Source organism: Rhinolophus ferrumequinum, chromosome 6 (genome assembly GCF_004115265.2).
Source record: "Rhinolophus ferrumequinum isolate MPI-CBG mRhiFer1 chromosome 6, mRhiFer1_v1.p, whole genome shotgun sequence".
In the NCBI taxonomy this organism is placed as follows: domain Eukaryota; kingdom Metazoa; phylum Chordata; class Mammalia; order Chiroptera; family Rhinolophidae; genus Rhinolophus; species Rhinolophus ferrumequinum.
In genome coordinates this window covers 42994019-43018700 of record NC_046289.1, presented here as the reverse complement: position 1 = coordinate 43018700, position 24682 = coordinate 42994019, and the positions used below count along the sequence as shown (strand labels likewise).

The following is a 24682-nucleotide window of genomic DNA, read 5'->3' as shown; positions in this document are numbered from 1 at the left end:
CAAAACAGACACTTCCCCGGGAAGCCTTCTATCTAGTCCTGTGCAGCCCAGGTGGCTGGTCACTCTTGGTTGTAGTAAATCTGTGCTTCCTCATTATGATTTCCTTTCAAAGTCTTCTTAGGGTGTGTCCTCTTTCTTTGATCAAACCCGGAGCAGAAATTCAACCTCTGCCGTGGACATTTGGCTCCCCAAAGGAAGGGACAGGCCTCCACAGGACTGTTGGCCATCTTTAGTTATTCCTGTTCCTTTGCAGGCTGTCTGTCTCCCACCCTCAGGGTGTGTGTGCAAAAGGGCTCAATCCCTTTTCCTGCCTGGACTGTCCCCTCGAAATTTAGGGCACCGCAGGCAGGAGGCTAGTGGAGGGGCTGCTCTCTGGCGTGTGCAGACAGGCAGCCTGGTGGGTAGAGTGCAGAGTGTGTATGTGATGACACATCCATCACCTCAAGCAGAGAGTCCATGGGGCAAGAGGGCTGGGGTTTGGAGAGAGGGTGGAGCGGGTGGCTCTTACCAAGAAGCTGTTGTCCTTGGGGTTGGTGGCCAGGCTCAGGCCGAGGCGCATGTTGTCCTTCCGTTCGGAAACGTTGGATAGGGTGACCCTTCCTGGGGTGGGAAGGAGAAGCTCAGCCTGCAGCCCCCTTCTGCCCACCTTCTGCCCAGTCTGCTGCTGCCGCTGGCCAACAGAGGTGCCTGTGGCAGGGTCGGTGCCAGGCACAACCCCCTCATTCTCCCTGCGTGTTGGTGTAGCCCTTCACGGTTTACTAAGGCCTTGCCCAGACATGGTCTAATTATTGCCTCTCAACTTCCTGTGAGATGAGGAAAATGAGTCTCAGAGAGGACAAGCAACCTGACCAAAGTCACACAGGAAGCACATGGCAGAGTCTTCCATCTCCTCCTAGTCCAGAGCTTTTCTTCCTCCAGCCCTCTCATGGGCCCCAACCTTCACCTTGTGTCCCACCCCACACAAACCGGGGCACCCACCCAGGCTGGCTTCCTCTGTGCAGTGTCTCGTCCACGGGTTTCTTCAAGCCAACCTGCCATGGCAACTTCTCAGCCCCCTGCCCTGCTCTCTCAGGGCCCCGTTCTTTGCCCATCTGATAAACTGACGTATGATAACTGATTCTTTCTCACAGGTAGCAAATAGCCAACTAAACCAGAGCCTGCTAGAGGGACAAGGTCTTGCCCAAGAATGTCACTGAGTGCTTACTGCTAAGACAGACATTGAGGAACAGGATTATTAGCTGACTGGGGGTTGGGAGAGTCTGGTGGCAGGTTAGAATTACTAAACAAATGGTATCAGTTAAGGTTTTACTAGATCATTCTGTCAGATCACTGAGGGGAAGGAAGTGAGCTTGAATTCCCCACTTGTGTTGGTGTGTGAGCGCACATGTATATGGGCACGTGGAGGGGAAAGTTTAGGGGGAAGTGAGTTGGGCATTTTGTTGAGCCCGGAGCCAGTGGATGATGGATCCTCATCTGCTGGGAGCAGGATCTAGTGTCTTCTCAGCTGGGGGAGGGGAGTGAGCGGAGCTGGAGCAGGGTTTGCATTTAGTGTCGTTGTGATTGGAAGGGTGAGGAGTTGTCCTGCCTTCTGGGCACAGGCCAGCAGGGCCTGGGACGGGCATTAGCGGAGAGGGCAGAACTACAGCCCCTGGCTGTGCTGTGGGCTGGGGGAGGGGCAGCCATGTTTGTTATCTTTCTCTTCAGGTTCCCTTCGTTTGTAGCCAGGCTTCTTTTGAAATCCAGCCCCTCTTGGCTGTGTTGCGAGTGACTGGGATTGCGTTCTGCTTTGTCCTCCAAATAAACCCGCAAGAAAATAATAGCAATAACCCTGCTTTTTAAATCATTTTTCATCATTTACAAAGTATTGTGCACATGTGCTCTCCTAGGATCCCCTCGGTTCTGGGAGGCTCAGGAGTCACCATTTCCATCTTAAAGATGAGAAAAGCAAGTTGCATAGAGGGTTAGTGATTTCTATAAAGTCAATTGCTGGTAAATGATAGAGTGGGAACTTGAACCCAGGATACCCAAGGTTACATCCTGACTTTTCCATCTTATGGCAGGACTGTGGTTGCAGTGGGATGGAGAGGAAGCTCCACGCCCTGACTGGCAACCTCGGCCCCTCAGTAGCTTGGAGAATCCTGCCCTCCATTTATTTATGGGGCAACCCTTCCCTTCTCCCTCCCCTTTTTCTTCCTGTCTCGATGACGGAAGTCCTCAGTGAAACTGGTAGGGAAGACCCTTGCATTGGAGTAAGAAAGATTCAGGTTCAAGCCCTGCTTCTGCTGCTTCTGCTGCTTCTGTGGCTCGTGGATTTGGGGCAATCACCAACGTCTGCTCTAATTCCTTTCTCAATGGGTCTGCGTGAGGGTCCAGGGACATAAGCCCCTCCTCACACAGGGCCTGCCTTCCAGAATCACAGCCCCTCCCTGCAGCCCCTCATTAAAACTACTGACTTCATCCAGGTGTTAGGAAGACAGCACCAGCTGTAGACTCTGTCGCACTGAGGTGTGAACGACTGACATCCACTTAGTCTTCCCCAGAGAGAGGAAAGAACATTCCTGGCTCGGCAGGGCTCACAGCCTGGAAAGGCCATAGGAAAACCCAGGACTCAGGTTTCCCTGCCTTGCATTTTCCACTGCGGGTATAAACTGACAGATGGTCTTCCTGCTGAGCATTTTCTCTTTAGTGGTGGGGAAAAAACACTCCTCAGACGAAGTGCTTCCTGGCAGTACTTTTCCTCTGCCCCGACTCACTTTCCTACCCAGCTTATGCCCTAGTTCAGGAATGTTTTCCAGGGTCTGATGGCTTCCTGCCTCTCACTGCCTGCAGGGGCTCCTCCTTCTTTGGAGGGAAATCGAGTCCACATTGGAATCTGGAGCAACAGAGGAAATGAAACGCTGGGTTCATGTGTCTGTGTGCCTTCCCGGACCAGGAGCTTCTCTCGGTGGCCCGCGCCCCGAGCCCTTGCCCACGGCTCCCACCACGCCCCTGGCTCCCTCTGGCCCGGCCATACAGCCATTCGGTCCGTCCTCAAACAGAGCGAGCTCATTCCACCTCAGGGCCTTTGCACTTGCTCCTGCTCTGCCTGGAATGCTCTGGCCCCACCTGACTCCTGTCCACCATCAGACCTTTGCTCAGAGAGGCCTTTCTGACCAACTTGCTGAGGTAGAACGTGCCCCACTCCTGCATTCAGCTTCTCTTATTACAGCACTTCGGTTTATCTCACAGCGTTTAGCCCTACCTGAGATTATCCTGCTTCCTAGTGTGTCTTCTCGCTAACTGGCCCCTGCCAGCGGGTCCCTTGGGGTCTTTCTCCCTGCTGTATCCCCAGTAACTAGCAGAGTGCTTGGCACAGACTAGGCACTCACTAAAGTGACCACTAATTCCATATTAGACCTGGAATGGATCCTAGGGTCATTGAGTTCACCCTCCTCATTTTACACAGGTGTACACAGAGGCTCAGAGAGGTGAGGTGAGCTCCCTATGAACACACAGCAAAGAAACTACAGCTGGTTGTATAGTTGGAAGGAGAAACCCAGCGTGGTCTGTTTCAGAAGTTGCACTCTCAGAGTGGTGCTGAGTGGGATCCATGAGCCCCCAGCCAGGCCCCCACCTCCCCTAGACTGTTTCCTCACTGAAGTATGGGCCTTGGCTGTGCTGGGGTTTGAACTTCCCACCCGTGGCGCTGATGCACCACATGAGGGGACAGCCAGCCGCCCTGAGAATCTGAGTTCTTTGGGCTTTCCCTTTGATGCAGTCCTTTTCATCTATCGGCTTATCTCTTGAAACTCTGCCATCTCCCTCCACCAGGCCCCTGCTCTCCACCCTCCTCCCTCCTCCCCAGGGAGCCCCACCCTACTGCTCTAGGGTAGAGGCTCCCCTTCTGGAAGAGGGGGAGGCTGAGGGGCCTGGCCCTGGGGATGGCCAGTCCTCTAGGGCAAGGCCTGGATCGTGGCTTCTCAGCCCAGATGGAACTTCTGCTCCCTTCTGTAAGCAAAGTGATGCCCTGGTCCCTCTCTGACCTTTCGGACAGAGTAGAAGTGCTTTAGAAGACTGGTATGTGTGCTTTGTTGGACACCTGTGTGTACACACGTGGTCTTTACAAGGGCCTGAAAGGCCAGAGGCTGCTCACAGCATCTCCCTATAATGCTCCTCCGTGAGGAACGAAGCCTTCATTTCAGAAGGCCAGTGCTGTGCAGTGACTAACGGTGGCTGTAGACTGTCTGGATTGGAATCTCAGCCTTGGTGCTTGTTAGCTGGGTGAGCCCAGGCAGGTCTCTCATCTCCACATACGGTCAGTCCCTCCTTTGTTAAATGATTGAAACTCATAGTTGTTGTGGGGGTTCAACGAGGCAAAATACCTAAAAGTGCTTAAAACAGCACCTGGCATGTGGTGAACATTATATGAGATATATGAATGTTAGATGTTGTTATTACTTCAAAATCAGAAAGAAGACAGGAAGTATTTTTTTCTTGCTGGGAGAGAGAACTCTGCGTTGAGGAGCTGAGATGAATCAGAAAGAGCAACGACCTGGGAGGCTGGAGGCCTGGGTTTGAATCCTGGCTGGCCCCTGACAAGCTGTGTGACTGTGGGAAAGTTGCTTCCTCTCTCTGGCCTCAGCTTCCTCATCTGTAAAATGGGACAGCGATATCAGCTGGTCACCTGTGGGGTAGCTGTGAGGAGACAGTGTGACCATGGGCACAGATGTACTTTAAAGCCTGCCCTGCCCTAGATCATAGCTGGCCTCCTTGTAAAGAGACCGGTGGCCCAAGTTACCCAGGTTGAGCTTGGTGCAGTTCCCATGGGTCACCGGACACTTGTATACATCTCCCGTCTTCTGGTGGCCGTTGGTTTCCAATGGAGCGCCCACAACCAGCCTGGAAAGTAAGAGAAGACAAGTGAAAATGCTGGAGGAGGTGCTCCTTCCTGGTAAAGGCTGGAACCTGGAAGGCAGGGTTGAGGGGAAGTTGGGAGGAGGGGGAGGGAATCCTGGAGGAGCTGCCACATGCAGACATTCAGACTCCCTGGGGGAGGGACTCTGGGCTTTGAGCATAAACTCAAGGGGCCTGTGGCCTACTCCAGGCCCCTGCCAGGATGTGGTGAATATGGAGATAAAGACCACATGAGCCCTGTAACAGATGAAATGTAGGCAGTTCCTGGGAGAAGAGGGCAGGGCAGACATCATGGAGGAGGTGATGTTGAGCTGGGTGTTAACAGTTGAATATGAGTTTGTCAAATGGTAGGAGGGTGGTAACGGTGGTCATTCAGGCAGAGGAATGATTTTGGAGCCATAGTCCTGGCCATCTGTCACTACCTGCAGGGCGCTGCATTTCTCACGTTATGTGACAGTCTTTCAGCTGGTGACTCAGGTGTGGGGCATGTTGCTCAGTGGTCATGGCTGTCCCCTGAGCAAAGGGTGGGCCAGGCAGCCAGCAAGGCTTAAAAGTGGCCAGGGGCAGCCACTCATCTGGGGCTTCTGCCTGGAGCCTATGCCTTTGTGAGCTTATTTGGAAGTTGTAATTAAGTGTTTTGAGATGAGGTCATCCTGGATTACCCAGGTGGGCCCTACCTCCACTGACAAGTGTCCTTATAAGAGACGCATGAAAGAGAGACTGAGAGAGAAGAGAAAGCCATGTGAAGAAAGAAGCAGAGCTAGGAGCGATGCTGCCAAAAGCCAAAGGATGCCTGTGGCCACTGGAAGCTGGAAGAGGCAAGGGAGGATTCTCTCCTAATCCTTTAGAGGGAGCACAGCCCTGCCAACACCTTGCTTACATGCTTCTAGAAAATAATGAGCATCCACTCCTTCCTGACATGGCCAAGCCTGGCAGTGCCACCTCCCTCGAGGTCAGAGAGAATCCCACCTTAGCCCGGACAACCCCCAGGCCTTTTCCTTAGAGCTACCCCAAGCCTCCTCGAATGCCTCATCTTTGGCTGAAACACCAGTGCTGATGTGAAGTGAAACCCTGAAGGCAGCAGGGTTTCCTTTCAGTGCCCAACTGCCCGCTCTGTCAGCACTGCTGCCCTATGGCACATCTGGAACCCTCTAGGCTTTGGGGGCCAGTCCAGCTCTCAGCCAGCGAGTGTCTCCTCTGCTCAGGTCCTAGTGCTAACAGTGACTCAAAAACCTTCTCGGGGACAGCTGCGCTGCAGTGGCAGGAGGTGCCACAGCTCACACGGCCCTAGAGGTCTCAGATTCTATGGGAGAGAGAATAGATGATGGTGGAGCTTGGAGCACAGGGACAGGTGACACTGGGAGCAAGGTGACCTTTCTGCAGCCATGCTCTCCCAGCAGCTTCCTACCTCCTGGCAACACGGCCCAAAGAAGCAGCAATCACTCGTTTTCTGATGTAAGAGGATTGAGAGGGGACAGGCTTGGAGGTTTAGGCTACACAGGATTTTGGTGGCTTCTTGTGGTGAAAGTGCCTCCTCCCCCCACTCCCCCCCCCCCCCCCCCCCCCCCCGTGCTGTGAGGAAAGAGAAGTCTGAAATGGGAGTTAATAGAGCTCTGTTTGAAATTAAGAGTCTATGAAATACGAGCTGAAGTTTCTCCCCCTGGGGACCAGATAATGACAGATTCTAAATATATCGCTTATTAAACATGCCTATTTCAGACTGGCAGGAATTAATTGGACCCATAAAATCTGTTTGTCTAGACGATGTGAGTTTTGGTGACTTAATTCTGCAAGAGATTGTGTGGTCGAGGCCACTCCATGAGAGAGAGAGAGAGAAGCGGGTGAGGCTTAGGCTCCAAGTCTTCCTGAGGAACGCTCCTTCCGGGACACCCCTGCTTGAAGAGGCCTGCTTTCTGGAAAGTGTACCTTCGAGGAATACCTTGCAGGGTGCCTCTGGGAGAATCAGACACAGCAGGTTCTAGATTAGAAAAACCATGGCTGTCTTCTAGAAAAGCTACCCCCATGTGTCTTCTAGAAAACACCCAGCAGCCTGACCAGATGACTCCCCATAACTCTTCCCATTTTATAGAGTGGGACTCTTGAGACCCCACAGCCTGCTTGAAGGAGCCCCCAACGCAGGGTGAGAATTTGGGGCTAAAATCCAGGGGCTGGGTCTTCATCCTAGTTCAGTCACCAGCTTGTGGTGTGGTCTTGAGAAGTCATCGAGCTTTCTAGACCTTGGTTTGCTTGGCTGTGGAATGGGGTTAGCAATTTTTGTACTGTCTACCTCCCAGGGGCACTGTGGGAAGTCACAGATGTCAAAAGGCACTGAGAAACAGAAGGGGCTACATCAAAGTAAGCTATACATAGAGACTGGTGGCTTCCTAGAAGTTGGGTGTCCTGGTAATGGCCAGCATGTGACAGTCTGTCAGTAAATCCACCAAGCCATAGTGACTGCAAATTTGCTACCAGACCAGGCTTTGTCCTTTTCTAAGAATACGGGCCACCCCATACGTCCCATCTCCATTCTCTCAGACACGATCTCTCTGTGGGTCCGTGGCACTGCATGAGGTAGCAGGACAGGGTTTACTGTCCCCATATTGCAGATATAGAAACTGAGGTCCCAAGAGAGGAGATCACCCATGTCCCACAGTTTGTTTATGGCAGAGGTAGAACTAATTCTGAAACAGCTTTCTCTGTTGCCCCAAATATTTCTTTGCTGTGAAGGGAGGGCCTGGGTCAGCCCTCCTTGCCATTCTTGAGTCTCGGCATTACGTGTGCCCGCTGGGCTTGAGGTTTTGAGGATATGATTCAGTTTTCGCCGTGAGGGGAGAACTGCCGAAGCACAGGGAAAATGTTTGCGTCACCACCAAGACCAGCCAAATTGTTCCTGGGGTCTGGCAGACCCTGCTATCTCCTGCGGCCTTAGCCTTATATAGCCATTTGCAGCCTCAGGGTCTGCTGTGCCTCTCGGGGACTGGACACCCTATACCCTCTGGTGTGGGCACCAGCGCGGCATGAGAAACCCCAAAGGTCGTGGCGAGCATCGGGACCTTTCCATGGGCTGTGTGCCGTGACTCACCAGCTGTGGGCGCCCTGCATTCTTCCTGTGGAGGCTCGGGGAGCAGAGCTCCTGCGGATGGGAGGCTTGGTGGCAGGCTTCAGCCACAGCCCTGTGGGACCCCTCCCTGATTGCCACCCTTTGAGCAGAGCCTTGCCAAGTGAGGAGGCTCACGGTGGAGCTGGCCACCTGAGGAAAGCAAGATGTGCTGCCTGGGTGCCGAGCTCCTTAGCTCCCAGTAGGACATAGGTTAACAGAAGAGGTTTCTGGCTCCCTATCTTACACCCTTTCCAGCAAGGCTCTGTGGACTCATCCTGACTTCTGCTCATCCTCTGCTCCATCCTTCAGGGCAATTTTAATCTCTGAACCGTTTAAAATACACACTCCTATCAGAAAAAAATGTACCTCCAATAGGTTTAAATTTATATGTTAGTTAAACCAGTGTACAACTGTCAATCTGTATACTAGATACCCATAATCATGTTTTTTCAAATAAAATATAAACCTAAATAGAACTTGAATCATTTTGTTTCTGTGTCCGAGCATACTGCCTTGCACATCCCCTGTGGTATGTACACCCCACCCTGAAAACCATCCCTTTAAAATCCAGCACAAATTCCCACTTGCTCCAGGAAGCCCTCCCTGATTACCCCAGGCTTTCCCACATAAACCAGCATCTAATTCCTGCTGCCTATTGTGGCCAGTGTTTTAGTGTCATCTTTCCTTGATGACTCAGAAGTCTTCGTGTGTCCTGCTGAACTAGCATAAGGTAGTCTGGAAGGCTTTTGGAAAGAGGCATGCACTGGTTACTCTGACCTTTTGTCTGACAGTCTAGAGCAGCAGCAGCTTTAGGAGATTTGACTTTGCCTCAGGTCTAAGAGGAACCCTCAGATTCAGTGCCTGGAAAAGGGTTGCTGAGAAAGTGAGTATTTTCCATGCAGAGAAGTTCAGTGGAGTGACCCAGCTTCCACTTAAAGTCAATGTTGCTTGCTTTCCTGATTTCCACTTCTATCTTCTCAACAGTCCTCATTTCTGTGTGGGGATCCAGGAGACCTGGTTCCAGTCCCAGTTCTAGGGACGAAGCACATACCTTAGGCAGGCCATTTTCCTCTCCTGGCTATAGCTATGGAGTCAGGGAGGGCAAATGACTTAAGTCACCCCAATCAGAGTGAATCTCAGGACTTCTGCTTGGGAGTCAGGGCAGAAGTGACTGCAAATTTGGATTCCTCTGGATACCATAGTATCTAGGTGTGAGGCCTGGGACTGCTGGAGGCCACCTCATGATGATGAGAGGCATGAGCTGATGGGGGTGGGGCTGAGAGAAGCACCAAGAGGAGGACCTGAAGTCCTGATGATACTGTGAATCCCTGGATCAAACTGTACCTGAAGCTCAAAATTTTCCAAAATATAAGTAATAACTACTTTTTACTGTATAAGTCCATTTGAGTTGAGTTTTCAGCTATTTATAACTGAAAAAACACTAACTAGCGTGCACAAGGCAAAGAAAACACAAACCCATATAATTAAAATTGTCCTTAAAAATTCCATATATTACCATGTTATAAGAGGAACGTGGTACCCGAGACCAATGCGAAAGGAGCAGATTCACATCCCCTAGCTCATGTTTTAGCTCCCTGTGGGGCATATATTTACTGTATGAGTGGTGGATGTACTCTCAGACTCCATGTACGCTATTTCTCTCTGGTTGTTTAACTGAATGCAGAAAACTGTGCCCTGGCCCAGCCTTGTGGGACAGAAATCCTTTTGTTCTATGTGTATCCCTTGGATAGGCAGCCCTACTCTCCAGAAGTTTCTGGTTATCTGGTAATTGGTGTCGCAGACCCTCAGAGCTGGGAGGAAATGTGGAGGTTCCTCGGGCCAACCTCTGAGTACCAACGTGGCATTGGAAGCCTAGAGCAGGGAAGTGCTATGTCTGGGGTCTCAGAGCAGAGGGTGCCAGAGCGGGACTGGTGCATGGTGTCCTGACTCCCCGGGCAGTGCTCCCCCAAGCCACGGAGGGTGAAAAGCCTGGAGGCAGCGGCTGGGGCTCTAGGCCCAGGATGGCCTTTTACTGGCTGTGTCTGGGAAAGCAGGTGTGAATAGCTTAGTTCACCAACAGATGGGGTGAGCAGGGGCCACGGGCAGAAAAAGGCTATCAGATGCTGGGGAAGGAAGGAAGAAACCTCCAAATGATGGGCCTGCCTCTGGAGGACGTCCTGAGCCCAGAGGCCAGCGTGGACTGCTGAGGAGAGTCACGGCATGGGTTTAATACCCACCCTGGCCGGTTTCTTTGCTCCTCTCTGCCAGACCTGGACCTCACGTCCCAGGAAATCCAATTATCACCGCTTATTCTTTTCATATTAAGGAATCACTTTTGATGCAATTGAATTACATTTGATTTTGACCACCAGGACAGCTTTGAGCCTGGAATGGCAGTTAGTATCTGAGGTTCAGAAGGTGGATGTGACAAGCTGAGGAGTGACGTTGGTCACTTTGAGAGTTGGGACTCCACGGCCAGTGCCCTTTCTGATATGGTGAAAGACCAGAAAGTTCAGAAGGCCCAGCTCTGGGGGCGGGGCGCCGTCCAGATGGGAGAGGGCTGCCCTCCCTGGGACCAGCTGGGCCTGTCACCTAGGGGCCTCTTGTCCCCACCCCCTCATCCCATTCCCTTCTTCACCTGTTCCTCTTCCTCTCTCCCTGCACCCGTCCTCCACTCAAACCCATTCCAGCCCCTTTGTTTCATTTCTTTCCTGGCTTCATTTTCCTTTCCTGAAATCAGATAGGGGCATCAGGGAGGGGGTTCCACTTGAGCAGCAGAGAACTCAAGGGAACAAAGGAGAGACTATTCCTTCAGTGAGGCTTTTTTTCTCTCTTTCCCATGGAAAATGTAATCTCCAGCAGTGTGAGTGTGGTGGCTAATGTGTTCAACGTGGGGCTGGGGAAGTGCTGAGTGCAGCAAACCCGCTGCGAGGGGGACCCTGGGGCTGCACTGCTGAGGACGCGGTGTGGACAGAGAGTCCAGCTGGGACCTGCCTGAGGAGAGACGACACCTCTGTATCTTTCTGATCTTGTCGGAGGGGCTGTGGTTCACTGAGGCTCAGATGCCTGGCAGGGCCTGGCCGCCGGGGAGCCAGGAAAATATAGGACCCCTCTGTTTGCCAGCACTTCCTACTCTCCTCACCTCTGTAAAACCCTCATCAGACATGGGAATGCTTTGCGTGTATTTAAGAAAAACACGAATACTGTGACGGTTAATTTTATGTGCCATCTTGACTGGGCCATGGGGTGGCCAGATATTTGGGGAAACCTTTATTCTGGGTGTGTACGTGGGGGTGTTTTGGGAAGAGATGAGCATTTTATTGGAAGTCTGAGTAAAGCAGATGGTCCTCCCCAAAGTGGATGGGCCCGCCCACTCAATTGAAAGCCTAAACAGCACAAAAAGGCTGACCCTCCCTGAAAAAGAGAGAATCCTTCCTGACTGGCTGCCTTTGAATGGGGCATTGGCTTATTCTCACCTTTGGACTCCAATAGAAACATCTGCTCTTCCTCGCTCTCCAACCTGCTGGCCTTCAGACTAGAACTACGTAATTGGCTCTCCTGGTCTCTAGCTTTCTGACTTACCCTGCAGATCTTGGGACCTGCCAACCTCCATAACCACGTGAGCCAACTCCTTATAATAAATCTCTTTGCATACAGATGGTTTCCGACTTACGGTGGTTCGACTTAACAATTTTTTTAATTTTTGCAGTGGTGTGAAAACGATATGCATTCAGTAGAAACTGTACTTCAAATTTTGATCTTTTCCCAGGCTAGAGATACGTGGTATGATACGGTACTCTCCTGCGGTGCTGCGGGGCCCCACAGCTCCCAGACAGGCACCAGAGCACGAGGGTAAATTGTGTATTCACTGTGTTTGATGATTTGGCCAAAGTGTAGGATAATGGAAGTGTTCTGAGCATCTTTGCGGTAAGCTAGGCTAAGCTCTATGCTTGGGTTAGGTGAAGTGGATTACATGTATTTTCGATTTACAATAGTTTCAATTTTCGGTGGGATTATGGAAATGTAATCTCATCGTAAATTGAGGAGCCTCCTCTGGGTAGGAGTATGTACATCCTGCTGGTTTTGTTTCTCTGGAGAACCCTGACTAATATATTTACATAGTGCTTGTTATGTTCTCAGGGCTTGTTTCATGTTGTCAAAGATCCATGCCCTCCTTCATTCATTGAATCACAACTGATGCACCAAGCACTGGGGTCCTGATGGTGACCAGAGTGTCATCCTTGTTTTCAGGAGGCTCCAGCCTAGTAGAGGAGATGGGCAGGTCACCAGGCCGTCACAACCCAGCAGAGGGTCTGAAAGTACTTCTCAGCCCAGCGGCATCAGCCTCCCCTGTGCGCTGGTTAGAAATGCAACCTTTTGGGCCCTACCTAGACGAGCGGCACTGAAGGTGGGGTCCAGCATCTGTGTTTTAACAAGCCCTCCAGGAGAGGCTGATGCGTGCTCTAGCTCTAGTTTAGGAAGCATCGTAATGCAGTGTGAGAAATGTTTATGTGGAGGAGGCAGAGGCATGGCGACCTGCAACCCCTGCTGGGATCAAAGCTCCAAATCCATTCCAGTGAAATCCACCTTCTTCTCGATGCCTTTGTGGCTCTATATTATCTCCCTGTGCTCACCTGTCTGTCCCCACTTTTAGCAGGGCTGCTAGGAATGTCGCACAGCCAGGTCGTCATTTAGTGCTTAGCTCCAATATCACCTCCTCATAAAGGCTTTTTGAGACCACCTGTTACTGCCCGTCTCACCACCCTGCCTTATCTTTCTCATAACACTTGTGCTCTCTGATGCTGTCTTTTCAATTGACTAACTGTCCTTACTTCCCAGTAAAATTCGAGTGAAAGGAAGCTAGTACCTTTTTGGTCAGGTTTGCAGTTCTAGACACCCCAGTAACCAGAGCAGTGCCTGGCACAGAGTAGGTCCCTGAAACATAGTTGTTAAATGAATTAGCTAATCACCTGGCTTAGTGGGATGACTGTTATCCGACAGCCTGCAATTTGGGACCACCGACTGCAGACCCCTTTTGTCTTCCAACACCTGTTAACCTCGCTGGGAGAGTAGAACAAGCTCTATCAGAGGAACTAACAGACTCCATGTCGTAGCCCGAGACAAGGTTGTTAACTGCTCTGGGCCTCAGTGTTTTCATCTACCAAATGGGACTAAACATGTCTAGGATACTTACCACCCAGCGTTTTGAGGGTGGTGGGTCCCACAGCTTGCTGGTCATCAGAATCACCTGGGGAGCTCTAAATGCAGGTTTCTGGGCCCCATCTCCGGAAGGTTCTAATTCAGCCAGTTGGGAACAGGGCCTGGGAATCTATTTTTAGAAGCTCCCTGAGGTGCAGGCAGGATTGGGAGCCCTTGTGTGAAGGCTCTGCTGAGGAAGCAGATATGAGGCCCTCTGGACATGTGACAAAGTATGTGCGTCCCAGGAATTTTCACTGCATCTGGGGATCAAAACCACAGCAACCTCCTAGGTGTTGTATAGACGTGGTCCAGGATTGTTTTGTTTTATTTTTAAATTGGTTTTGTTTCTTTTGGTCACAAGAAAACACATAAGAAATGCCTATTTTAACGGGTGCAAAAAGTACTAACTTGTTTAAAAATTTTTTAGATTGTAAATGTGGCTGTTGGGTAATGTTCAAAGCCTCTCCCTCCCCTTCTCAACCCAGTCCTCTAGGGAAAACTGCCATTAGCAGCAGGGATGCAGGGAACTCCCTAGGCATTTATGTAGGGAATTTACAAAATGGAATTCCTCTACGTATGTGCTTCTGTAGTGTGTTGTTTCCACTTAATTATTTTATATGATTTCTATGTTAATATATATCAATGTCACATTTAGACTTGTCACCACGGCCCCTGCCCTGAGTCCCACTCTGACCCTTCTGTGGTTGTGCCCCTTTGTATGGGGTGGAGATTCCTTGGGGTCAAGGGGACAGGCCCCCTAGAGCTCCCAATCCCCCACTCTGATTACCCAGGACGCCGGAATCTCCTGCCCAGACAGGCTTGTTCCCTGGATCTGACTTTCTGGTGGTGGATCACCAGCTAGGGATAGTCCAGGAGGGGCTGCTCGAGGGGGTATGGACAGAGCTTGGATGTACAGGGTGTGGTGTCCACACCCGTGAGACCCCTCAGTTACCAAGAGGGAACTGCAGGTGGGAAGAAAGGATGCTGGACCATGGACCAGATCCTCCATTTATTGTCTTGACCCAAACAGGACCAGGTGTAGATAGATAGTACAGCTCTGCCTCATCCTTTATACTGGTTGCACAATGTTACACTTTTCTCTTTAACCATTCTCCTACTGATGGGTATCTAAATTGTTTCATCCCTTTTCATATCGATAGCTGTTGAGGTGCTTTAAAATTTTTCTGCACAGCCTTTTATCAAGACTAATGAATAAGTTGCCTCGGTGCACAAGCAGCTACGCAGAGCATTGCAAATAGTGTGTACAAAGGCCATGTTTCTGGGCAGGCCAGCCCTGCAGCCGGCCCTGGAGCCTCAGGCACAGAGCCTGCTCACAAGCATCGTCACAGCTGTTGATTTCACAAGCTTGGCCCTCTGCTTTGTTCCTGGAAACTCCTGGGCCACCTCAGCTTACATCTAAACAGCATTTTTTCCCCTAAGGTGCAAAAGTACTTAGAATAGAAGAGGGGAAGGTAAGGGAAGGTGACCACAAAGGATATTCTCAACCCATTTGAAGGGAAAATGAGGACCTGACTAGGTACTGTCGTCGGCGCATAGCTTCCCAAGGGGAGTACTTCGAAGGTGACCATAGTGATATTCAGCAGTGAGGTATGTAGCATTTTTTCTAGAATGAGTTTGTGAACTTAATGTCTGATCATACATTGCATGAGAAACATCTGCCCAAACTGCTGCTGTGTTTATGTTTCATTTTCAGAGGAAAGAGTTGTTATAAAATTGGGGGAGGGGGAGGGGAATTCTGAGCATCACTTAGAAAAACAAGCAAGGGTTTATCAGACATTTTGAAAAGAAAAGGGAAACATTTTACACCCACTGACTGTGAAGACCCACTGACTGTGAAGAATAGAGTAGCCAGGTTGGGCCATTTAGTGTAATGCCCCTCCCCTTTTCACAACCAATGCCCGCCTCATGGGGGCCATATGTCCTTTTCTCACTACACCTGGTGCTCTCCTTCCTGCATCTGCATGTGCAGTTTCCTCATCCCAAACATGGACCAGGCTCTTTCCATCTACCCTCAAGTGCCTCTTCTTCCAGGAAGCCCTTCTTGATTTCTCAGCTGAAACCTCTCTCCCTCAATTCCCATGATGCTCTGTCTACACCTCTCTTGTCTGCTTTTTTCTCTTTGTTAGATAATTTGCCTCTAGGTACCTGAGAAAGAACCTGATCCATCTTTAAATATGGATCAGTGTTGGTCAAAGTACCTTGAACATAGTCAAGGCTCAATACTTGTTTGTTGAGTGAATAAACTGATGGACAGATGGAGCAGGCAGCTCATTTTGCAAAGACAAGCTGAATCTTCACTCTGCTTCTTGGGGTGTAGCTGGGAGCAGAGCTGCACTGAGCTACTGTGTGTCCCATTTGTAGATGGACTACAAACCTTGGGGTGCTCTTTGCCCAGCTCTCCCCAGGAAGGTGGCTGTAGTCTGTTATCTCCCCGGAGAGGCTGAGTCTGCAGTGTAAAATTTTTCCCTTTTCTTTCTCTGGAATGGCCATCAGAGCTGTGGTCGTATTACCCTTTATGTCCTGAATGTCATCAAAATGTCTTTCTTTCAATATTCCCTTATCTTTGGGTAAAGAAAAAAGTCATTGGGGGCCAGATCAGGTGAGTAGAGAGGGTGCTCCAATAGTTGTTTGTTTACTGCCTAAAAATTCCCTCACAGACAGTGCCGTGTGAGCTGGTGCATTGTCGTGATGCGAGAGCCATGAATTGTTGGCGAAAAGTTTAGGTCTAACTTTTTCACACAGCCTTTTCAGCACTTCCAAATAGTAAACTTGGTTAACTGTCCAGTTGGTACAAATTCGTAATTGAATAATCTCTCTGATATCAAAAAAAGACTAGCAAGAGCATTGCAACAAGTTTGCGAACTTGTCACACCTCGTGTACTTTTAAATATGTACCAAACTGACAGCTCCTCATCTGTTAAGGGGCCTTGCCATTCCCCGCTCTCCATCCGGGGCAGGCCTGTTTCGTTCAGTTCATAGTAATTAGATGATGATACTTTATATGTGACTAGCATACACACCCATCAGCTCATTGCATTAGACTCATCGCTAAGGCAGGTAACCAGCCAGGAGAGCAATTCTCTTTGATTGGAGAAGAAAGCAAGGCCCAGAGGATATCAGGACCCTCTGGGTAGAAGCTGCGGCACAACTGGCACACCTGTTATTCCAATTGTTCAGTGCTTTAGCCACATGGATTCAGATGATGTAGAAAAAGAGGAGGACAGAGGCAAAAGGACAGACATGCTTTTTCGGTCTTGGGCCTGTTGACACATTTATGGTTAGCTCCAATGTACTCTCAGATGGACTAACTGACCTAGGTGAGCCACCTGCCGTCTCTGGGCCTCAGTTTCCTCATCTGTAAAAGGAGAGGTTTGGACAAGTTCAGTTCAGAGAAGGAGTGAGTGAGCGCTTACCCTGTGCTGGGTACTGTGGACTGAAAGATGAATGAAACACAGTCCACACCCTTTGTCTGCTGGGGACTGAGAGACCGACACCTGATGATTTCACTGTGTAGGGCAAGGCTATGAGACGCGGGGCCCAGGTGTCGCGGGGACACAGTGGAAGGGCACTTGTTCAGCCATCTGGGAAGCCTTCCTGGAGCAGGCGACTCCGAGATAGAGCCTGGCAAGGTGAATAGGTGTCATCCAGGTGAAAAGATCCTGGGGCCCACAGGGAGGAATGACAGCTGAGTTCGAGGGAGCCAGTGCTTATGTGTGTTATTCTAATGCACCTTCCATGGTGAAGACAGGGCCTGGGGTGGAGCCAGAGGGACAATGTCACTGCTTTCACAGAGCTTGTGGTGGAGTCAGTCTCAACCTAGGCACTCACCATTCATCCCCCTTCTTCTCACCTACATCTCCCTGACATTCCAAATCCCCGCCCTTCTCCCCTCACTTGTCCAGAGAATTCTATCTGAAGCGGCCCAAAATATAGGCAGATGGTTAGATGCCGACACGGGCATTGCATTGTCCCCTAATCAGGTTACCCCTCATCTGCTTTCTAGGGTCTCTAAATCTCTACTATTGGTCACCCTTTTGGATTTAGGCATCGACTCTCAATGTAAGCCTGGAAAAGAGTCAACTTATGAGTCCATGGAAATGCACAGACCCCCGAAAAAGGATTAGGTCAGTGGAGCCAGAACCTCGCTCAGCACTAGACGTACCTGGGAATGTTTAAAAATAGAGAATCCCAGGTCCTACCTCTAGAGATTATGATTTTGTAAGTTTAGAATTGGGCTGAGGGATCTGTATTCTTTTTTAAAAAAGTTTCACTGGTGATCCTGTTCTGCCAGCTTTAGTAACCTGTGGATTATATTATCAAGTGGTTACCAGGCTTTGAAATAATCGAAAACAGGTCACATGGGAATCGAGGGCAGGATGCCCAATCAAGAAATAGTTTACAAACTCTGGGTCATGTGTTCATCTACCTTCAAAGCTCTTTGTATAAACAAGGAAGTAAATTAATGCAGGCATGAATGAATATTTGGGGGTTTATTATGTGTCAGGGATTGTGCTGGATGCTTCTTCTGACACTGATGCATTTAAGCCTCACCACCACTCTGTGAGAGAGACAGCAGTCCCACTCTGAGGCTGAGGAAACTGCAATAGAGAAGCCAAGTGACTCACTTGTCACCCAGCTGGCTCAGGGTGGCTCTTTGCCTCACTCTCCTACCTGGTCCTCTCCCTGTTTCTGGGTGTAGGAGAGCAGGGTACACAGAAACCAGCCTGTGTCCCATCCGGGAGCTCTGAGTTACATTAGGAAATCATCAGCTGTGCAGAATCCTTTGAGGTTCTCTCCGTCTGGTTCAGAGCCCAGCTTGGTTTCTCTCCTCTCCCTTCTGCATTGTGAGTAAAGGCTCTTTTTACATTATTCTTATTTTGAGAAGCCATAAAGCAATAACCAGGCTGTGGACTCACTTGAACCACGGGAGGGTGAAGCCTGTCATTACATTTTTGGAAATGTCCTCCTTCTTGGGTTACAAACTCAATGGCTCAGTGGTTGGGGAGGGACCGAGCGGACAGTGCAGAGAGCAGCTGCTGTTGCAGGGCAGTCCACCATCAGCCACCCACCTGCCCTCTGCCTGACTGCACTTCAGCCGTGCCCCTCCAACCTTTGCAGGGAAAGACAAGGACAGGAAATCTCAACCTCTCCCATATGGGGCCATAGTCCCCAGGTCCTTTATGACAATAATGCCCAACTTTGGACTTCGCTGAGATTTAGCTCGGGTCACACCCAGATTTCTCGAACCATTCTCCCCTTCTCCTTCAGTGGGCCTGCGCCAATCACTGAAGACGCCCCCTGCCCCCGTTAATCTCCCTTAGCGCTTTAGCCTTCATTTCATCTTCTCTCCTCTTCCCTTTTCCCCATTTCATTTTCCATTTCTCTGAATTGGCTTTTTCTACAGCTCTCTCTCCCTCCACGTCTCTCTGCATTATTGACTCATGGCGGCTCAGTACAGCTAAACCAGGAAGAAATGATTCAAGTGGGGAAGGATTTAGGAATTCAACAGAAAATGACACAAACTTTGTCAGATGATCTCTAGTCAGTAACAAGTGTTTGCCATTGGACATATATCTGAGTGTTGCAGCTGTGCAAAAGTGAAGTTGCTAAAAGAGAATAAAAGCCATTTGAAAGGGTTTGAAATCCTGAGAAGCCCTTGATTGTTCACCAAGGAAGTCAGAGAAAGTTAGAAGGAGGTATTCTATCCAAGCTTGGAGAAAACAAAGGGTAGGTTAAGTACTCATTGATCACAGTTAAGATTAGAAAGAAAAAGCATTTATAGCACATTGATTTGTTTTTCTGATTGTATATAACCCTAAAGCACATTTATTCCACATTGTGCTTGTCAATAAGGATTTCCGTTTTTCACATTTTGTAGCCTAACTGAATGGAAACGCATGCTGCCCTGAGTTAGTGACATCTATGGGAAACTTAGGTGATTGGAGAAAAGAGCCATTACTGGGCAGCCTTGTTCTTCCTAGTGTCAGGTGTGTAACTGCAGGTACAGTGGTAAGGAGCAATTAAGAACCGAGTACCAGTTTTGAAAATTCAAGCCTATGAAACAATAGAAAGTCATTCTCTAGGTTGTTTTCATATCTTGGCTATTGTAAATAATGCTGCCATTAACATAAGGGTGTATATATCTTTTCTAATAAGTGTGTTCATTTTCTTCATGTAAATACCCAGAAGTGGAATTTCTGGGTCATAAGGTAGTTCTACTTTTAATTTTTTTTTAGGAACCTCCATACTGTTTTTCATAGTAAATTGTCTGTACCAATTTACAATCCCACCAACAGTGCATGAGGGTTCTCTTTACTCCACATCCTCTCTGACACTTGTTATTTCTTATCTTTTTTTATTAATGAAAGTTTATTGGGGTGACAATTGTTAGTAAAGTTACATAGATTTCAGGTGTACAATTCTGTAATACATCATCTATGTCTCACATTGTGTGTTCACCACCAGAGTCAGTTCTCTTTCCATCACCACATATTAGACCTCATTTACTCTCTTCTAGAGTCCCCCTCCTCCCTTATCCTATGGGAACCCCTAAGCTGTTGTCTATGTCTATGAGTTTTTTTTCCTTCATTTGTTTGTCTTGTGCTTTTGTTGTTTTCAGTTTTATATACCACATATCAGTGAAATCATATGGTTCTCTACTTTTTCTGTCTGGCTTATTTCGCTTAGCATTATAATCTCAAGATCCATCCATGTTGTCACAAATGGTACTATTTCATCTTTTCTTACCGCCAAATAGTATTCCATTGTGTATATATGCTACAACTTCTTTATCCATTCATCTATTGAAGGACATTTTGGTTGTTTCCATGTCTCAGCCAATGTAAATAAAGCAGCAATGAACATTGGAACACACATGTCTTTATGGATATTTTCAGATTTTTTGGTAGGAGAGGGATTGCTGGATCATATGGTAATTCTATTCCTAATTTTTTTTTTTAAAAAAAAGATTTTATTGGTGAAGGGGAACAGGACTTTATTGGGAACAGTATATACTTCCAGGACTTTTTCCAACTCAAGTTGTTGTCCTTTCCATCTCAGTTGTGGAGGGCGCAGCTCAGCTCCAGGTCCAGTTGCCATTGTTAGTTGCAGGGGGCGGAGCCCACCATCCCTTGCAGGAGTCGAGGAATCGAACCTGCAACCTTGTGGTTGAGAGCCCACTGGCCCACGTGGGAATCGAACCAGCAGCCTTCAGAGTTAGGAGCACGGACCTCCAACTGCCTGAGCCACTGGGCTAGCCCAATTCTTAATTTTTTGAGGAACCTCCACACTGCCTTCCATAGCGGCTGCACCAGTCTGCATTCCCACCAACAGTGTATGTGGGTCCCTTTTCCTCCACAGCCTCTCCAACACTTGTTATTATTTGTCTTGTTGATGATAGCCATTCTAACTGGGGTGAGGTGATATCTCATTGTGGTTTTATTTGCATTTCTTTGATGATTAGTGATGTTGAGCATTTTTTCATATGTCTATTGGCCATTTGTATGTCCTCTTTGGAGAAATGTTTATTTAGGTCCTCTGCCCATTTTTCAATTGAGTTTTTGTTGTTGTTGTTGTTGTTGTTGAGTTGTATGAGTTCCTTGTATATTTTGGATATTAGCCCCTTATCAGAGGTGCTGTTTGCGAAAATCTTCTCCCATTCAGTTGGTTGCCTCTTTATTTTGTTGATGTTTTCTTTTGCTGTGCAGAAGCTTTTAAGTTTGATATAGTCCCATTCATTCATTTTAGCTTTTACTTCCCTTGCCTTTGGAGTCAAATTCATAAAATGCTCTTTGATCCCAAGGTCCGTAAGTTTAGTATCTATGTTTCCTTCTATGCAATTTATTGTTTCAGGTCTTATGCTTAGGTCTTTGATCCATTTTGAATTAATTTTGGTACATGGTGACAGATAGCAGTGTAGTTTCATTCTTTTGCACGTGGCTTTCCAATTCTCCCGGCACCATTTATTGAAGAGGCTGTCTTTTCTCCATTGTATGTTTTTGGCTTCTTTGTCAAAAATTGTCTGTCCATATTTATGTGGGCTTATTTCTGGATTCTCAATTCTATTCCATTGGTCGGTTTTTCTGCCAATACCATGCTGTTTTGATTATTGTTGCTCTGTAGTACAAGCTCAAGTCAGGGAGTGTGATGCTTCCAGCATTGTTCTTTTTCTTTAGGATTGCTTTGTCTATTTGGGGTCTTTTGTGGTTCCATACAAATCTGACGATTTTTTGTTCTTATTTCTTTAAAAAATGCCATTGGGATTTTGATGGGGATTACATTAAATCTGTATATTGCTTTGAGTAACACAGTCATTTTAACTATGTTGATTCTTCCAATCCATGAGCATGGAATGTCTTTCCATTTCTTTGTGTCTTCTTCAATTTCTTTTAAAGATGTCTTATAGTTTTCAGCATATAGGTCTTTTACATCCTTCGTTAAGTTCATTCCTAGGTATTTTACTCTTTTTGTTGCAATTGCAAAAGGAATTTTTTTAAAATTTCTTTTTCTGAGATTTTATTGTTAGTATATAGAAATGCAATGGACTTTTGTATGTTGATTTTGTAGCTGGCAACTTTACTGTATTCGTTTATTGTTTCTAATAGTTTTTGGTGGACTCTTTAGGGTTTTCTATATATAGCATCATGTCATTTGCAAAGAGTGACAATTTAACTTCTTCATTCCCAATTTGGATGCCTTTTATTTCTTTCTCTTGCCTGATTGCTCTGGCGAGGACTTCCAACACTATGTTGAAAAACAGAGGTGATAGGGGACAGCCCTGTCATGTTCCTGAACCTAGAGCAAAGGGCTTCAATTTTTCACTGTTAATTATGATATTAGCTGAGGGTTTGTCATCTTCCTTCTATGTCATTTTCCTTCAATGCCTATTTTATTAAGTGTTTTAATCATAAATGGATGTTGTATCTTGTCAAATGATTTTTCTGCATCAATGATTTTTGTCCTTTATTTTGTTTATGTGATGTATCACATTGATGGATTTTGTTTATGTGCTGTATTACATTGATGGATTTGTATGTTGAGCCATCCTGTGCCCCTGGGATGAATCCCACTTACTCGTGATGAATAATGCATTGTTGCATTCGATTTGCTAGAATTTTGTTTAGGATTTTTGCATCTGTATTCATCAGAGATATTGGTCTGTAGTTTGCTTTTTTTGTGTTATCCTTAACAAGATTTGGTATCAGAGTAATGTTGGCCTCATAAAATGAGTTAGGGAGTATTGTCTCTTCTTCAATTTTTTGGAAGAGTTTGAGTAGGACGGTATTAGATCCTCTTTGAAGGTTTGGTAGAATTCACTAGTGAAGCCATCTCGTCCTGGACTTTTGCTTTTGGAAAGGTTTCGGATGACTGATTCAATTTCCTTACTGGTGATCAGTTTATTTAGATTTTCAAATTCTTCATGATTCAGCCTAGGAAGGCTATATGTTTCTAAGAACTTGTCCATTTCTTCTAGGTTATTGAATTTGGTGGCATATAGTCCTTCATAGTATTCATGGATGACCCTTTGTATTTCTGTGGCATCTGTGATAACTTCCCTTCTTTCATTTCTGATTTTGTTTATTAGTGTCTTTTCTCTTTTTCTCTTAGTGAGCCTAGCCAAGGGTTTGTCAATTTTATTAATCTTTTCAAAGAACCAGCTCTTTGTCACATTAATTTTTTTCTATTGTCTTTTTGTTCTCTATTTCATTTAGTTCTGCTCTGATTTTTATTATTTCCTTTCTTCTGCTGACGTTGGGTTTCATTTGTTCTTCTTTCTTTTGTTCTTTAAGGTGTAACGTGAGGTTGTGTATCTGGGGTTTTTCTTGTTTCTTGAGATAGGCCTGTAATGATATAAATTTTCTTCTTAAAACTGCTTTTGCTGCATCCCCAAAATTTTGGTAGGATGTATTTTATTTTCATTCTCGTTTGTTTCTATGTATCTTTTGATCTCTCCTCTTATTTCTTCTTTGATTTGGTCATTCTTTAAAAGTATGTTGTTTAATCTCCACATATTTGTGGTTTTTCTTGCTTTCTTTTTGCAGTTGATGTCCAATTTCAAAGCTTTGTGATCAGAGAATATGCTTGGTATGATTTCAATCTTCTTAAATTTGCTAAGGCTAGTTCTGTGTCCCAATATATGGTCTATCTTTGAGAATGTTCCATGTACACTAGAAAAAAAATATACAGTCTGATGTTCTAGGATGAAGTGCTCTATAAATGTCAATTATGTTCATTTCATCTAATGTATCATTTAGGGCTGCTATTTCGTTACTTATTTTCTGTTTGGATGATCTATCCATAGTTGTCAATGATGTATTTAGGTCCCCTAATATAATTGGAATAAAATATTTGGTCAATTTCACCCTTCAGTTCGTTAGTAGTTGCTTGGTATATTTCGGTGCTCCCTGATTGGGGCATACATATTGATGACTGTTACGTCTTCTTGTTGTATAGTCCCCTTTGCCATTATGAAATGTCCATCTTTGTCTCTTGTTACCTTTTTTATCCTGAAGTCTGTTTCATCTGGTATCAGTATAGCTACACCTGATTTCTCTGGATACCATTTGCTTGGAGTGTCAATTTCCACCCTTTCACTTTGAGTCTATGCTTGTCCTTGTAGCTGAGATGTGTCTCTTGGAGACAGCATATGGTTGGGTTTAGTTTTTTGATCCAATCTCCTATTCTGTGCCTTTTTATTGGTGAGTTCAGTCAATTTACATTTAGGGTGATTATTGATATGTGAGGATTTCCTATCATTCTACCTTTGGTTTTCTGGTAAGACTGTGTCTCCATTGTTTCTTTGCTTTTTTGTTGTTATCTATTATTTCTGTGTGGTGGTATTCTATGATTTTTCCCTCTGTTTCTTCTTTTATTATGTTATATATTTCAGTTCTGGATTTTTTTTGAGTGGTTACCATTAAGTTTATCTAAAAGAAAGTTTCATATTTAGAGTATTCCATCTTCTTCAGCATGCTTACTTTCTCCATTCCCATATTCTGGTTCAGGCCTTTACTCTCTCCCCTTTTATGTTTTGGTTGCCACAAATTGTCCCTGTTGATGGTGGTTGAATAGCCTCCTTCAGTATTTCTTGTAGTGCAGGTCGTGTGTTAGAAAAGTCCCTCAGCTTCTGTATGTCTGGAAAGGTCTTTATTCCTCCTTCATATCTAAAGGATATCTTTGATGGATATATTATTCTTGGCTCATAATTTCTTTCTTTCAATCGTTTGAATATTTGATTCCACTCCCTCCTGACTTGTAGAGTTTCTGCTGAAAAATATGATGATAATCTAATGGGCTTTTCATTGTAGGTTATCATCTTCTTTTCCCTGGCTGCCTTGAGGATTCTTTCTTTGTCGTTAATTTTTGACAGCTTCAGTACAATGTGCCTTGGAGAAGGCCTGTTGGGGTTGAGGTAATTAGGTGTTCTATTTGCTTCTTGGATTCAAGGATCTAGTTCTTTCCACAAGTTTG

General features: G+C 46.8%; 1 protein-coding gene across 1 annotated transcript in view; it reads right to left on the bottom strand.

The window, feature by feature from the left end:
• ITGA11 (integrin subunit alpha 11) overlaps positions 1 to 24682 on the bottom strand; it is a 123512-nt gene that overhangs the window by 57809 nt on the left and 41021 nt on the right. Inside the window, exons 3-4 of the mRNA XM_033109688.1 lie at positions 4778 to 4878; positions 509 to 600 (exon numbers count right to left, since the gene is read on the bottom strand). Of these exons, the coding sequence (XP_032965579.1) occupies positions 509 to 600; positions 4778 to 4878 (193 nt within the window). The remainder of the gene's footprint in view (positions 1 to 508; positions 601 to 4777; positions 4879 to 24682) is intronic.